The sequence below is a fragment of the Coregonus clupeaformis genome, chromosome 34 (genome assembly GCF_020615455.1).
Source record: "Coregonus clupeaformis isolate EN_2021a chromosome 34, ASM2061545v1, whole genome shotgun sequence".
Taxonomy (NCBI): Eukaryota; Metazoa; Chordata; class Actinopteri; order Salmoniformes; family Salmonidae; genus Coregonus; species Coregonus clupeaformis.
This window is the reverse complement of record NC_059225.1, coordinates 26,037,320-26,054,028: the sequence shown is the minus strand read 5'-3', so window position 1 is coordinate 26,054,028 and position 16,709 is coordinate 26,037,320. Positions and strand designations below refer to the sequence as shown.

Sequence of the window (16,709 nt, the reverse complement as noted above, 5' to 3'; positions counted from 1 at the left end):
TGACCCACCTGGTACTGGGGGGAGAATGTTGTGTTAGTACAGCTGACCCACCTGGTACTGGGGGAGAATGTTGTGTTAGTACAGCTGACCCACCTGGTACTGGGGGAGAATGTTGTGTTAGTACAGCTGACCCACCTGGTACTGGGGGGAGAATGTTGTGTTAGTACAGCTGACCCACCTGGTACTGGGGGGAGAATGTTGTGTTAGTGCAGCTGACCCACCTGGTACTGGGGGAGAATGTTGTGTTAGTGCAGCTGACCCACCTGGTACTGGGGGAGAATGTTGTGTTAGTGCAGCTGACCCACCTGGTACTGGGGGGAGAATGTTGTGTTAGTGCAGCTGACCCACCTGGTACTGGGGGGAGAATGTTGTGTTAGTACAGCTGACCCACCTGGTACTGGGGGGAGAATGTTGTGTTAATACAGCTGACCCACCTGGTACTGGGGGGAGAATGTTGTGTTAATACAGCTGACCCACCTGGTACTGGGGGGAGAATGTTGTGTTAGTACAGCTGACCCACCTGGTACTGGGGGGAGAATGTTGTGTTAGTACAGCTGACCCACCTGGTACTGGGGGGAGAATGTTGTGTTATTGTTCTTACTGGCCTCCAATACTGACCCCTCCCTCTCTTTCCCTCTAACCCCTCCCTCTCTTTCCCTCTAACCCCTCCCTCTCTTTCCCTCTAACCCCTCCCTCTCTTTCCCTCTAACCCCTCCCTATCTTTCCCTCTAACCCCTCCCTCTCTTTCCCTCTAACCCCTCCCTCTCTTTCCCTCTAACCCCCTCCCTCTCTTTCCCTCTAACCCCTCCCTCTTTCCCTCTAACCCCTCCCTCTCTTTCCCTCTAACCCCTCCCTCTCTTTCCCTCTAACCCCTCCCTCTTTCCCTCTAACCCCTCCCTCTTTCTCTCTAACCCCCTCCCTCTTTCTATTTAACCCCTCCCTCTTTCCCTCTAACCCCTCCCTCTCTTTCTCTCTAACCCCTCCCTCTCTTTCCCTCTAACCCCTCCCTCTCTTTCCCTCTAACCCCTCCCTCTTTCCCTCTAACCCCTCCCTCTCTTTCTCTCTAACCCCTCCCTCTCTTTCCCTCTAACCCCTCCCTCTCTTTCCCTCTAACCCCTCCCTCTCTTTCCCTCTAACCACTCCCTCTCTTTCTCTCTAACCCCTCCCTCTTTCTCTCTAACCCCTCCCTCTTTCTCTTTAACCCCCTCTGTCTCCTCTCCTTCCCCCCCCCCCATACTTCTGTCCTCTGTGCAGTGTGTGTAAATACAGAACAATGATTAAAGGAAATCACACAAATAGCTCATATTCACAAAAACACATAGGAGACGTGATCAGATCCTGACAGATGGATATGTAATCAGACAGACAGGCCAAACCCCCCCCCCCCCCACACACACACACAGAGTAACACACTCTCTTATCTAATACCACCACACAGTAACACACTCTCTTATCTAATACCACCACAGCACTAACACACTCTCTTATCTAATACCACCACAGCACTAACACACTCTCTTATCTAATACCACCACACAGTAACACACTCTCTTATCTAATACCACCACAGCACTAACACACTCTCTTATCTAATACCACCACACAGTAACACACTCTCTTATCTAATACCACCACAAAGTAACACACTCTCTTATCTAATACCACCACAGCACTAACACACTCTCTTATCTAATACCACCACACAGTAACACACTATCTTATCTAATACCACCACACAGTAACACACTCTCTTATCTAATACCACCACAGCACTAACACACTCTCTTATCTAATACCACCACACAGTAACACACTCTCTTATCTAATACCACCACAGCACTAACACACTCTCTTATCTAATACCACCACACAGTAACACACTCTCTTATCTAATACCACCACAGCACTAACACACTCTCTTATCTAATACCACCACAGCACTAACACACTCTCTTATCTAATACCACCACACAGCACTAACACACTCTCTTATCTAATACCACCACACAGCACTAACACACTCTCTTATCTAATACCACCACACAGTAACACACTCTCTTATCTAATACCACCACAGCACTAACACACTCTCTTATCTAATACCACCACAGCACTAACACACTCTCTTATCTAATACCACCACACAGCACTAACACACTCTCTTATCTAATACCACCACACAGCACTAACACACTCTCTTATCTAATACCACCACACAGTAACACACTCTCTTATCTAATACCACCACAGCACTAACACACTCTCTTATCTAATACCACCACAGCACTAACACACTCTCTTATCTAATACCACCACACAGTAACACACTCTCTTATCTAATACCACCACAGCACTAACACACTCTCTTATCTAATACCACCACACAGTAACACACTCTCTTATCTAATACCACCACAGCACTAACACACTCTCTTATCTAATACCACCACACAGTAACACACTCTCTTATCTAATACCACCACAGCACTAACACACTCTCTTATCTAATACCACCACAGCACTAACACACTCTCTTATCTAATACCACCACAGCACTAACACACTCTCTTATCTAATACCACCACAGCACTAACACACTCTCTTATCTAATACCACCACAGCACTAACACACTCTCTTATCTAATACCACCACAGCACTAACACACTCTCTTATCTAATACCACCACAGCACTAACACACTCTCTTATCTAATACCACCACAGCACTAACACACTCTCTTATCTAATACCACCACACAGTAACACACTCTCTTATCTAATACCACCACAGCACTAACACACTCTCTTATCTAATACCACCACACAGTAACACACTCTCTTATCTAATACCACCACAGCACTAACACACTCTCTTATCTAATACCACCACACAGTAACACACTCTCTTATCTAATACCACCACAGCACTAACACACTCTCTTATCTAATACCACCACACAGTAACACACTCTCTTATCTAATACCACCACACAGTAACACACTCTCTTATCTAATACCACCACAGCACTAACACACTCTCTTATCTAATACCACCACAGCACTAACACACTCTCTTATCTAATACCACCACAGCAGTAACACACTCTCTTATCTAATACCACCACAGCACTAACACACTCTCTTATCTAATACCACCACAGCACTAACACACTCTCTTATCTAATACCACCACAGCACTAACACACTCTCTTATCTAATACCACCACAGCACTAACACACTCTCTTATCTAATACCACCACACAGTAACACACTCTCTTATCTAATACCACCACAGCACTAACACACTCTCTTATCTAATACCACCACAGCACTAACACACTCTCTTATCTAATACCACCACACAGTAACACACTCTCTTATCTAATACCACCACACAGTAACACACTCTCTTATCTAATACCACCACAGCACTAACACACTCTCTTATCTAATACCACCACAGCACTAACACACTCTCTTATCTAATACCACCACAGCACTAACACACTCTCTTATCTAATACCACCACAGCACTAACACACTCTCTTATCTAATACCACCACAGCAGCTGCAGCAGCAAGGATGGAACTCAGACTATTTTTTGCATGCAAGTGTTTGTGTGTGTTTGTGATCTAAAATGGACCACTAGACCTGAGTTAAAGACATCTCCCTAGCTAGCTGGACCTCTCTACCCAGAATTCCCTGCTGTATGAAAGGACCCAGGAATAGCAAAGGCTGCTGGTTAAAAACAGAACCTGACTGAGTGACTGGTCGGGTATCTCGTTGTGTATGCAGGATTGAGCTGCTGAATAAAATGACAAACTACAATGAACAGGGAGAGAGAGAATGAAATGCTACCTGTACTACTGATTGGTGTGTATGTGTGTGTATGTGTGTATGTGTGTATGTGTGTGTCATGAAGTCAAGGTGTCTCCTGTCATTGGCTGCCTGCAGCACTCTTAGTGTTTCTCATTGGATGCTGGAATCTTGGATTTGTTTAACCCTGCCCATTTCCTCTCATATCAAGGTTAATCTGTGAAGATAGAGAGGGATCTTTTGATCAAATGCAAAGCTTTTTACAGACACACACAAGTACTAAAACAGAACTCACCTCTTCCACTGATATGGGCAGAATAACTCGACTAGAAGAGAGAGAGAGAGAGAGAGAGAGAGAGAGAGAGAGAGAGAGAGAGAGAGAGAGAGAGAGAGAGAGAGAGAGAGAGAGAGAGAGAGAGAGAGAGAGAGAGAGAGACAGAGACAGAGACAGAGACAGAGAGAGGGGGGGGTAGAGAGAGAGAGATTAGAAAAAGCTGTTATTTCCAACAGAACAACCACCCTGCATGCTGGCTTGCCTCTGAAGATGAGCAGGAGGGGTCCTGAGGGGGAAACGGTGGACATATTTAAAAGAGATCTTAAAACACATCTTTTTAGCTTTGCTTTTCCTCAGGTGCTTTTTAGTTTTTCAGTTTGTGCCATTCTTTAGTCTTTTCCTGTGAAGCGTTTCAGTCTGAAATGTGCTGTATAAATAAAGCTTGATTTGATTTGGTCAGTATCTGGATGGGAGACCAGATGCTGCTGGAAGTAATGAATGAATAACTGTGGTCTCCTTTCTCTCCAGATACATTACATGTAAGTATGTGGCCTTCAAATTAGTGGATTCGGCTATTTCAGCCACACTCGTTGCTGACAAGTGTATAAAATAGAGCACACAGCCATGCAATCTCCATAGACAAACATTGGCCGTAGAATGGCCTTACTGAAGAGCTCAGTGACATTCAACGTGGCACCGTCATAGGATGCCACCTTTCCAACAAGTCAGTTTATCAAATTTCTGCCCTGCTAGAGCTGCCCCGGTCAACTGTCAGTGATGTTATTGTGAAGTGGAAACGTCTAGGAGCAACAACGGCTCAGCCGCGAAGTGGTAGGCCACACAAGCTCACAGAACGGGACCAGCGAGTGCTAAAAATAGTCTGTCCTCGGTTGCAACACCCACTACTGAATTCCAAACTGCCTCTGGAAGCAACGTCAGCACAAGAACTGTTCGTCGGGAGCTTCATGAAATGGGTTTTCATGGCCAAGCATCGGCTGGAGTTCTGTAAAGCTCGCCGACATTGGACTCTGGAGCAGTGGAAACGCGTTCTCTGGAGTGATGAATCACGCTTCACCATCAGGCAGTCCGATGGACGAATCTGAGTTTGGTGGATGCCAGGAGAACGCTACCTGCCCGAATGCATAGTGCCAACTGTAAAGTCTGGTGGATGAATAATGGTCTGGGACTGTTTTTCATGGTTCGGGCTAGGCCCCTTTGTTCCAGTGAAGGGAAATCTTAACGCTACAGCATACAATGACATTCTGTGCTTCCAACTTTGTGGCAACAGTTTGGGGAAGGCCCTTTCCTGTTTTAGCATGACAATGCCACCGTGCACAAAGTGAGGTCCAAACAGAAACGGTTTGTCGAGATCAGTGTGGAAGAACTTGACTGGCCTGCTAAGAGCCCTGACCTCAACCCAATCAAACACCTTTGGGATGAATTGGAACGGCGACTGCGAACCAGGCCTAATCGCCCAACATCAGTGCCCAACCTCATTAACGCTTGTGGCTGAACAAGCAAGTCCCCGCAACATGTATGTCTCAAAACATTCCTCTATAACTGGATTAAACAGGGTCACAATCAGAGAGAGGAGAAGAGACCTATCTGTTCTTCAGAGAGGATCTCTCTCTCTCTCTCTCTCTCTCTCTCTCTCTCTCATGAAAAACATCAATATTGCCAAAGCAACAATGTATACAATATACAGTGGGGAGAACAAGTATTTGATACACTGCCGATTTGCAGGTTTTCCTACTAACAAAGCATGTAGAGGTCTGTAATTTTTACCATAGGTACACTTCAACTGTGAGAGACGGAATCTAAAACACAAATCCAGAAAATCACATTGTATGATTTTTAAGTAATTAATTTGCATTTTATTGCATGACATAAGTATTTGATCACCTACCAACCAGTAAGAATTCCGGCTCTCACAGACCTGTTAGTTTTTCTTTAAGAAGCCCTCCTGTTCTCCACTCATTACCTGTATTAACTGCACCTGTTTGAACTCGTTACCTGTATAAAAGACACCTGTCCAAACACTCAATCAAACAGACTCCAACCTCTCCACAATGGCCAAGACCAGAGAGCTGTGTAAGGACATCAGGGATAAAATTGTAGACCTGCACAAGGCTGGGATGGGCTACAGGACAATAGGCAAGCAGCTTGGTGAGAAGGCAACAACTGTTGGCGCAATTATTAGAAAATGGAAGAAGTTCAAGATGACGGTCAATCACCCTCGGTCTGGGGCTCCATGCAAGATCTCACCTCGTGGGGCATCAATGATCATGAGGAAGGTGAGGGATCAGCCCAGAACTACACGGCAGGACCTGGTCAATGACCTGAAGAGAGCTGGGACCACAGTCTCAAAGAAAACCATTAGTAACACACTACGCCGTCATGGATTAAAATCCTGCAGCGCACGGAAGGTCCCCCTGCTCAAGCCAGCGCATGTCCAGGCCCGTCTGAAGTTTGCCAATGACCATCTGGATGATCCAGAGGAGGAATGGGAGAAAGTCATGTGGTCTGATGAGACAAAAATATAGCTTTTTGGTCTAAACTCCACTCGCCGTGTTTGGAGGAAGAAGAAGGATGAGTACAACCCCAAGAACACCATCCCAACCGTGAAGCATGGAGGTGGAAACATCATTCTTTGGGGATGCTTTTCTGCAAAGGGGACAGGACGACTGCACCGTATTGAGGGGAGGATGGATGGGGCCATGTATCGCGAGATCTTGGCCAACAACCTCCTTCCCTCAGTAAGAGCATTGAAGTCGTGGCTGGGTCTTCCAGCATGACAATGACCCGAAACACACAGCCAGGGCAACTAAGGAGTGGCTCCGTAAGAAGCATCTCAAGGTCCTGGAGTGGCCTAGCCAGTCTCCAGACCTGAACCCAATAGAAAATCTTTGGAGGGAGCTGAAAGTCTGTATTGCCCAGCAACAGCCCCGAAACCTGAAGGATCTGGAGAAGGTCTGTATGGAGGAGTGGGCCAAAATCCCTGCTGTAGTGTGTGCAAACCTGGTCAAGACCTACAGGAAACGTATGATCTCTGTAATTGCAAACAATGGTTTGTGTACCAAATATTAAGATCTGCTTTTCTGATGTATCAAATACTTATGTCATGCCATAAAATGCAAATTAATTACTTAAAAATCATACAATGTGATTTTCTGGATTTTTGTTTTAGATTCCGTCTCTCACAGTTGAAGTGTATAACAACAACAAAAATCCAGAAAAAAGCATGTCAAAAATGTTATAAATTGATTTGCATTTTAATGAGGGAAATAAGTATTTGACCCCCTCTCAATCAGAAAGATTTCTGGCTCCCAGGTGTCTTTTATACAGATAACGAGCTGAGATTAGGAGCACACTCTTAAAGGGAGTGCTCCTAATCTCACCTTGTTACCTGTATAAAAGACACCTGTCCACAGAAGCAATCAATCAATCAGATTCCAAACTCTCCACCATGGCCAAGACCAAAGAGCTCTCCAAGGATGTCAGGGACAAGATTGTAGACCTACACAAGGCTGGAATGGGCTACAAGACCATCGCCAAGCAGCTTGGTGAGAAGGTGACAACAGTTGGTGCGATTATTCGCAAATGGAAGAAACACAAAATAACTGTCAATCTCCCTCGGCCTGGGGCTCCATGCAAGATCTCACCTCGTGGAGTTGCAATGATCATGAGAACGGTGAGGAATCAGCCCAGAACTACACGGGAGGATCTTGTCAATGATCTCAAGGCTGCTGGGACCATAGTCACCAAGAAAACAATTGGTAACGCACTACGCCGTGAAGGACTGAAATCCTGCAGCACCCGCAAGGTCCCCCTGCTCAAGAAAGCACATATACAGGCCCGTCTCAAGTTTGCCAATGAACATCTGAATAATTCAGAGGAGAACTGGGTGAAAGTGTTGTGGTCAGATGAGACCAAAATCGAGCTCTTTGGCATCAACTCAACTCGCCGTGTTTGGAGGAGGAGGAATGCTGCCTATGACCCCAAGAACACCATCCCCACCGTCAAACATGGAGGTGGAAACATTATGCTTTGGGGACAGGACAACTTCACCTCATCAAAGGGACGATGGACGGGCCATGTACCGTCAAATCTTGGGTGAGAACCTCCTTCCCTCAGCCAGGGCATTGAAAATGGGTCGTGGATGGGTATTCCAGCATGACAATGACCAAAAACACACAGCCAAGGCAACAAAGGAGTGGCTCAAGAAGAAGCACATTAAGGTCCTGGAGTGGCCTAGCCAGTCTCCAGACCTTAATCCCATAGAAAATCTGTGGAGGGAGCTGAAGGTTCGAGTTGCCAAACGTTAGGCTCGAAACCGTAATAACTTGGAGAAGATCTGCAAAGAGGAGTGGGACAAAATCCCTCCTGAGATATGTGCAAACCTGGTGGCCAACTACAAGAAACGTCTAACCTCTGTGATTGCCAACAATGGTTTTGCCACCAAGTACTAAGTCATGTTTTGCAGAGGGGTCAAATACTTATTTCCCTCATTAAAATGCAAATCAATTTATAACATTTTTGACATGCGTTTTTCTGGATTTTTTGTTGTTATTTTGTCTCTCACTGTTCAAATAAACCTACCATTAAAATGATAGGCTGATCATGTCTTTGTCAGTGGGCAAACGTACAAAATCAGCAGGGGATCAAATACTTTTTTCCATCATTGTACGTACCATACGGTCAAGCTGCTCCCACAACAGCTCAATAGGATTGAGATCCGGTGACTGTGCTGGCCACTTCATTATAGACAGAATACCAGCTGACTGCTTCTTCCCTAAATCATTCTTCCATAGTTTGGAGCTGTGCTTTGGGTCATTGTCCTGTTGTAGGAGGAAATTGGCTCCAATCAAGCGCCGTCCACAGGGTATGGCATGGCGTTGCAAAATTGAGTGATAGCCTTCCTTCTTCAAGATCCCTTTTACCCTGTACAAATCTCCCACTTTACCACCACCAAAGCACCCCCAGACCATCACATTGCCTCCACCATGCTTGACAGATGGCATCAAGCACTCCTCCAGCATCTTCATTTGGTCTGCGTCTCACAAATGTTCTTCTTTGTGATCTGAACACCTCAAACTTCGATTCGTCTGTCCACAACACTTTTTTCCAATCTTCCTCTGTCCAGTGTCTGTGTTCTTTTGCCCATCTTAATCTTTTCTTTTTATTGGCCAGTCTGAGATATGGCTTTTTCTTTGCAACTCTGCATAGAAGGTCAGCATCGCGGAGTCGCCTCTTCACTGTTGACGTTAAGACTGGTGTTTTGCGGGTACTATTTAATGAAGCTGCCAGTTGAGGACCTGTGAGGCGCCTGTTTCTCAAACTAGACACTCTAATGTATTTGTCGTCTTGCTCAGTTGTGCACCGGGGCCTCCCACTCCTCTTTCTATTCTGGTTAGAGACAGTTTGCGCTGTTCTGTGAAGGGAGTAGTACACAGCGTTGCATGAGATCTTCAGTTTCTTGGCAAATAACAGTCATACATTAAAGTAAGTCACGTCACGACACTACTATTCCCAGGAATGAAGATGCACTTGGATACTGGAGAAGTAACAAGCACCGTTTCCCCGTCCTAGCTAAAGCTGTGTGCAAGTATCTTGGTAGTGTGGACAGTGCAGCTTCACACATTGCAGACGGGGGGAAAAAACGGACTCTCTTGCTCGAAAAACCTCCCCCAAATGTTAAAATTGTAAATGGGCAGTCATATTGTAACCCAGCCAGAGTCACTGGAAAACAAATTGACTAATTGTTTATTCATGGCAGGTATAGGTCAAGATTTTCATTTAAAACAAAGCAGTTTTGTTCTTTTGGTTTCTTTTTTTAATTTCCTAAATGAAAGATGAGATGATGTGTCGTAAATTTGCTCGTATTTTACTAGTCAAGTCAGTTGAGCACATTTGAGTTGTGCCATTTATAGCAGTTTATGACGTAGCCTAGAGACAGTCGTTTTTATAGCAGTTTATGACGTAGCCTAGAGACAGTCGTTTTTATAGCAGTTTATGACGTAGCCTAGAGACAGTCGTTTTTATAGCAGTTTATGACGTAGCCTAGAGACAGTCGTTTTTATAGCAGTTTATGACGTAGCCTAGAGACAGTCGTTTTTATAGCAGTTTATGACGTAGCCTAGAGACAGTCGTTTTTATAGCAGTTTATGACGTAGCCTAGAGACAGTCGTTTTTTCAAGCAGCTAAAGCTAAAATGATTAACTGCATTTTAGTTTAAACCAATATTTATTTCAAAGCATTTTTAAGTTTCTCCATACAGTCAAGATTGGATAGTAGAAGAGCAAGCAACAACTGAACCATCTTTGTAATGCGGGGGGGCAGCTAAAATATTTGTGTCATGAATATCTGTTGTGCGATAAAAGTTATTAAACAATCTGTTCCTAACTGAACAAATGAACATATGACACTTTGTTTCAACTATTTAGGCAAAAGAGTGACAAGGCAACTCAGTTTTCTGAGTTTTTGGAAGATGAGGAGAAGATGGAAACTGTTGCATTTTTGACAGACATTACATCACACTGCGTTGAGTTTCGAAAAGTGGTGCTTGTTAAAACTAACTGTTATTTCTACATTAAAACTATTACCTACAGATACTGAAGCCTAGAGTTTTCCCCAGAGCAGGTAGCCTACAAGCTACCCTTTCAATAGGCCTACATTACATGCAGATATGTTCTAGATGTGGAGTCCTGCAGCATCATAGACAGACAGGGAGATGGAGTCCTGCAGCATCATAGACAGACAGGGAGATGGAGTCCTGCAGCATCATAGACAGACAGGGAGATGGAGTCCTGCAGCATCATAGACAGACAGGGAGATGGAGTCTTGCAGCATCATAGACAGACAGGGAGATGGAGTCCTGCAGCATCATAGACAGACAGGGAGATGGAGTCCTGCAGCATCATAGACAGACAGGGAGATGGAGTCTTGCAGCATCATAGACAGACAGGGAGATGGAGTCCTGCAGCATCATAGACAGACAGGGAGATGGAGTCCTGCAGCATCATAGACAGACAGGGAGATGGAGTCCTGCAGCATCATAGACAGACAGGGAGATGGAGTCTTGCAGCATCATAGACAGACAGGGAGATGGAGTCTTGCAGCATCATAGACAGACAGGGAGATGGAGTCCTGCAGCATCATAGACAGACAGGGAGATGGAGTCCTGCAGCATCATAGACAGACAGGGAGATGGAGTCCTGCAGCATCATGGACAGACAGGGAGATGGAGTCCTGCAGCATCATAGACAGACGGGGAGATGGAGTCCTGCAGCATCATAGACAGACAGGGAGATGGAGTCCTGCAGCATCATAGACAGACAGGGAGATGGAGTCCTGCAGCATCATAGACAGACAGGGAGATGGAGTCCTGCAGCATCATAGACAGACAGGGAGATGGAGTCCTGCAGCATCATAGACAGACAGGGAGATGGAGTCCTGCAGCATCATAGACAGACAGGGAGATGGAGTCCTGCAGCATCATAGACAGACAGGGAGATGGAGTCCTGCAGCATCATAGACAGACAGGGAGATGGAGTCTTGCAGCATCATAGACAGACAGGGAGATGGAGTCTTGCAGCATCATAGACAGACAGGGAGATGGAGTCCTGCAGCATCATAGACAGACAGGGAGATGGAGTCCTGCAGCATCATAGACAGACAGGGAGATGGAGTCCTGCAGCATCATAGACAGACAGGGAGATGGAGTCTTGCAGCATCATAGACAGACAGGGAGATGGAGTCCTGCAGCATCATAGACAGACAGGGAGATGGAGTCCTGCATGTGTTCTGGTCTGACTGAGACTCATAATAACCTCATAATGACCTCTATGATAGAGGGTCATAGAGACTAATACAAGAGTCAAGGTTTAAATATGTCCTCTTGATCTGGCCTCTTTTCATAGGCTACTCATATCTAGCCATGTAATCCATCCATCCCTCCCTCCATCCCTCCATCTCTCCACACAGTTCCTCCACTGGCGGAATGCTATTTCTGTCATTTCACCTTCGACGTGAGCATCAATAACATGACCAATGTGGTGCAAGGAGAGGATGGATGCCGGCATGCACTGCCCGCTTCTTTCCTCTGTTCCAATAACGTTGATGTTTAACGAATTATCTGTCCCTAACATCACAGTATTTTTCTAATCTACTTCTGTAATAAACCGTACTGTTAGCAGGACATTACTGTAGCCTATCAGCGGTATGAAGGGCACTGCGGCGCCGAGCCAGCTGGTGATGGATGTCTCTGTTAGAATACAAAACATCATTTCTGAATGGACCTAAAAATACATTTGCAAAATGGATCCTGAATCTTATGCAAACTGACACTGTCAAAGTCAAGCGTGTGTGCAGTCAGGGCTGGCCATGCGCCTGTAATTCCACTCTATCCATCTCTCGCAGCAGCGCTGCCGGGACGATGCTTAACCTCTCGGGGAAAACAGTCACAGACACACGGCGTCGGTACTTACAATTCCTTAATGAGCATTGTGGCGGTGCTGTGTTCTTCTCACGAAGGAAGGCTGGCGCTCCGGTTAAGATCCTAAATCTTTCCCTCCGCCAGACTCTCTCTCTAGCCCACCTCTCCCCCTCAATGTCATCCTCTACCTCCCGTTTCTCTATTTTCCTCAAATTCACTTCCTGGTCGGGACCGAAGGGGGCGTGGCGCCTGGCGCGGTAACTACAACCGTGTTCGTGTCGTCACACAGATGAGATGACGTCAAGGGAGATCAGGTTAACGTGCTCCTCGAGGATCTGAAAGGATCAAATGCCGCGTTCAAAACAACTGGAAAATCGGAAAATTATGAGGTCAAAAAATGAAGTCAGGTGATCTTTAGGTCGGAAAGTCGGAGCTCTAGAAAGAGGTCCGAGTTCCCAGTTTTTCTGAACGCACTATATTCGGAAGTAGGAGATTTTCGACTTCCCAGTTCCAAGTTCCCAGTGGATGTGAACACGGCATAATATGGGTAACTGCATAGGTGGAGTGTGTCTGAAAGTGGGCGTGTCAACATAAGTGGGAGGATCAACAGCAATAGGCTGTTAGACAATTGGTTAGATGGTTTTGATTGAGCACTTTGTTTTTCCGTTTCATAACACTTTTTTATTGGTCAGTTCGCCACTGCTTGAAACAAGACTGTGAGAGCTAAAAGGCAGTCTATTGTTGACAGAGAATCATACTGTTCCATTTGAATGTTAATCCTTAAAGTGCAACTGACAGCATTATAGCAACATGAAATCGTATTAAAATCTGTTCATATACACCCCCAGGAAGAATATGACACTTTTTTTTTCTGACAAGCGAGCATATGGTCATTTTCACATTTTCATAAATGTATAGAATGTTTGGGAATTTCATATACTAAGGCATTTTTGAAAATTCTATAGCAATATCAAGTGGGAAAACGGCAGTGCGTTTTGACAATTAATAGACACTGCAGTAAATAAAACCTAATAAAAACATATGTCTTGTTCAGGACAGGTGTCTACACAGACCGGTGCGCCATAGCCAATCAGAGCTACAGTAGGCCTATATGCAAATAAGCCATTTGCCACATGAGCCTGCCATCATTCACTTTGAACTGGACTGTGTGTTTACAAATATATAAATACCACGGGAGTCCTCTTACATTTGGGATCTTTAAAGTCCTATTGATCAAACAACTATGAAAAGGTAGGCTCTCTCTCCCTCAGTTATGCACATCAACAACAACAAGATCAACAACTAATGCTAGCCAGAGCGAGATGAGCTAAAATCTAACAAAGGAACATTAGATAAACCCTCTCAAACTTTTTCAGCTAGTTGGCCGTCAAAATGACACTGAAAAACGATGGGGAATAGTAGCTTCCGTTTCAGTTTGCCTGCCAATCCATGCTTGTCCCAACCCACATTTTGACAACTGAATGGGAACTTGCCTGCCTGCCAAATACATTTGATTGACAACTAAGATATATGCTAACTGTGGATAACAGTCGTTCAAGTTCAGCATAGCTAGCTAGCTAGCAAAGCAATTCACATGTCTTGCTAGCTAACCAAATGACACCTGCATCTCTAGCTGTAGCCACTAAAAAACTATATGAGGGGAAAAGGTTGGTCACTCCCAGCAGCTAACGTTAGGCTCAGTGTTTATAGCTTGCTAAATAAATAGCTAGCTACATAAATAGCTACGCTAGGCCAGGGATGTCAAACTCAATCAGCGCACGGCCGTATTGAAAAAAAACACAACAAATTCATGGGCCAGACATAGCCTATTTGTTTTTACAAAATAACGTGAAACTGCGACCCAAACTGGCCATTGTTTTATTTGAAAAAAAATAGAGCCCTTTATATTGTCCACTTATCCACTTAGGACCACTATTGTTTTCACTATATATGCTACCTCTTGGAAGCCTGTGTTTCAGACATAAGGAAGTGGATGGCGGCAATCTTTTTACTTTTAAACTCGGACAAAACAGAGATGCTCGTTCTAGGTCCCAAGAAATAAAGAGATCTGCTGTCAGATCTGAAAATGGATCTCTGTGGTTGGACAGTCGCCTCAAATTAAACTGTTCAGGACCTCAGCGTTACTCTGGATGCTGAGTTCTCCTTCAACAAGCATATAAAACATATTTCAAGAGCAGCCTTTTTTCATTTTCGTAACATTGAAGAAATCTGAAACTTTTTGTCCAAATTTGATGCTAAATACGGCTGCTAGAATCTTGACTAGAAACAAAACATGTGATCATATTACTCCAGTGCTAGCCTCTCTACACTGGCTTCCTGTTAAGGCTAGGGCTGATTTCAAGGTTTTACTTCTAGGTTTATTTCTGAATGTTAGCATGGGTTAATTTCTGAATGGTTGTATTTAATTGTTACTGGAGAATACTGCTTATCTGAATTCTTGAAAAGAATAACAATCTAGCAGTAATACATTTCTCTGAAAATACCTTACAGATTCAGTTCTGGATAAGCACCCAGCTATATTTGATTATATACATAGAGTTACATAAATGTCTCCCAACGTGGGGGACGGACCCGATGGAGGTGGATCTACTGTATGAAGGCCACGAGATGATCCCTCGCTGATCACGTGATGACTTCAGAACCAGATCCACCTAGTAACGGTGGGGTTCTCCGTTTTACTCTACGACCCCCCCCAGTGAAACAGGACTGGTCTGAAGGTAACCCATACAAACAAATGGAAGTATGGAGGTCGTTTTGTGCCAACAAAAATAAAGGGTTAAATATGTGTCCAAAAAAACATTTCAGATTACTTTCTTATATTTATCTCTCTCCTTGAAATAGGACAGACACTTCAGAACCTTATTCCTTATGATATATTTTTTTACTGTCTTTTTTGCTAATTTATGAATGTGTTATTCAATATGTTTCTAACGGCTATAATAGTAAAGACCAAATTCAATATTTTTGCTAATAATTTGTAAATATATTTTTTGATACCTAAAGGGGTCCTACGATTCTAAATCAAATAGCTAAATGATCCATGGTATGACCTCCATTGTAATGAAGTGTCTTGAAAAGATCATGGTGTGGAGGCTTCAGTCGGACAGAGCACACTGGTGGACCCTATCAGTTTGCTAACAAATACAAACGTGGCACTGATGAAGCAATCTTCAGCATAGTGCATCTCATCCTGCAAGGCCTATGCTCCACTCTTATTTGTGGATTTTAGTTCAGCAGCCACACATCTTCTTCAGTAAGCTCAGACAGATGTCAGTCAAACCCTATACCATCAGATGGTATCACTCGTTTCTGGACCAACAGGACCCAGCAGGTCCGAGTGCACGAGACCTTGTCTGAGCCCAAGGTCATTAAGTTGCCCCCCCAAGCTGAGAGGTCACCTCCTATTCACTCTGTAGACACCCTGATAACCTCCTATTCACACTGTAGACACCCTGATAACATCCTATTCACACTGTAGACACCCTGATAACATCCTATTCACACTGTAGACACCCTGATAACCTCCTATTCACACTGTAGACACCCTGATAACCTCCTATTCACACTGTAGACACCCTGATAACATCCTATTCACACTGTAGACACCCTGATAACCTCCTATTCACACTGTAGACACCCTGAAAACATCCTATTCACACTGTAGACACCCTGATAACCTCCTAGTCACACTGTAGACACCCTGATAACATCCTATTCACACTGTAGACACCCTGATAACCTCCTATTCACACTGTATACACCCTGATAACCTCCTATTCACACTGTAGACACCCTGATAACATCCTATTCACTATGTAGACACCCTGATAACACCCTATTCACACTGTATACACCCTGATAACCTCCTATTCACACTGTAGACACCCTGATAACATCCTATTCACACTGTAGACACCCTGATAACCTCCTAGTCACACTGTAGACACCCTGATAACCTCCTATTCACACTGTAGACACCCTGATAACATCCTATTCACACTGTATACACCCTGATAACCTCCTATTCACTCTGTAGACACCCTGATAACATCCTATTCACACTGTAGACACCCTGATAACATCCTATTCACACTGTAGACACCCTGATAACCTCCTATCCACACTGTAGACACCCTGATAACCTCCTATCCACACTGTAGACAC

General features: G+C 44.5%; 1 protein-coding gene across 1 annotated transcript in view; it reads right to left on the bottom strand.

Moving 5' to 3' along the window:
* The window catches only part of LOC121579113 (phosphatidylinositol transfer protein alpha isoform), a 57,303-nt gene extending 44,562 nt beyond the window's left edge, over window positions 1-12,741 (bottom strand). The window contains exons 1-2 of the mRNA XM_041893416.1: window positions 12,577-12,741; window positions 4,112-4,142 (exon numbers count right to left, since the gene is read on the bottom strand). Of these exons, the coding sequence (XP_041749350.1) occupies window positions 4,112-4,142; window positions 12,577-12,593 (48 nt within the window). The 5' untranslated portion in view covers window positions 12,594-12,741. The remainder of the gene's footprint in view (window positions 1-4,111; window positions 4,143-12,576) is intronic.
* Between the last annotated feature and the right edge of the window lie 3,968 nt (window positions 12,742-16,709).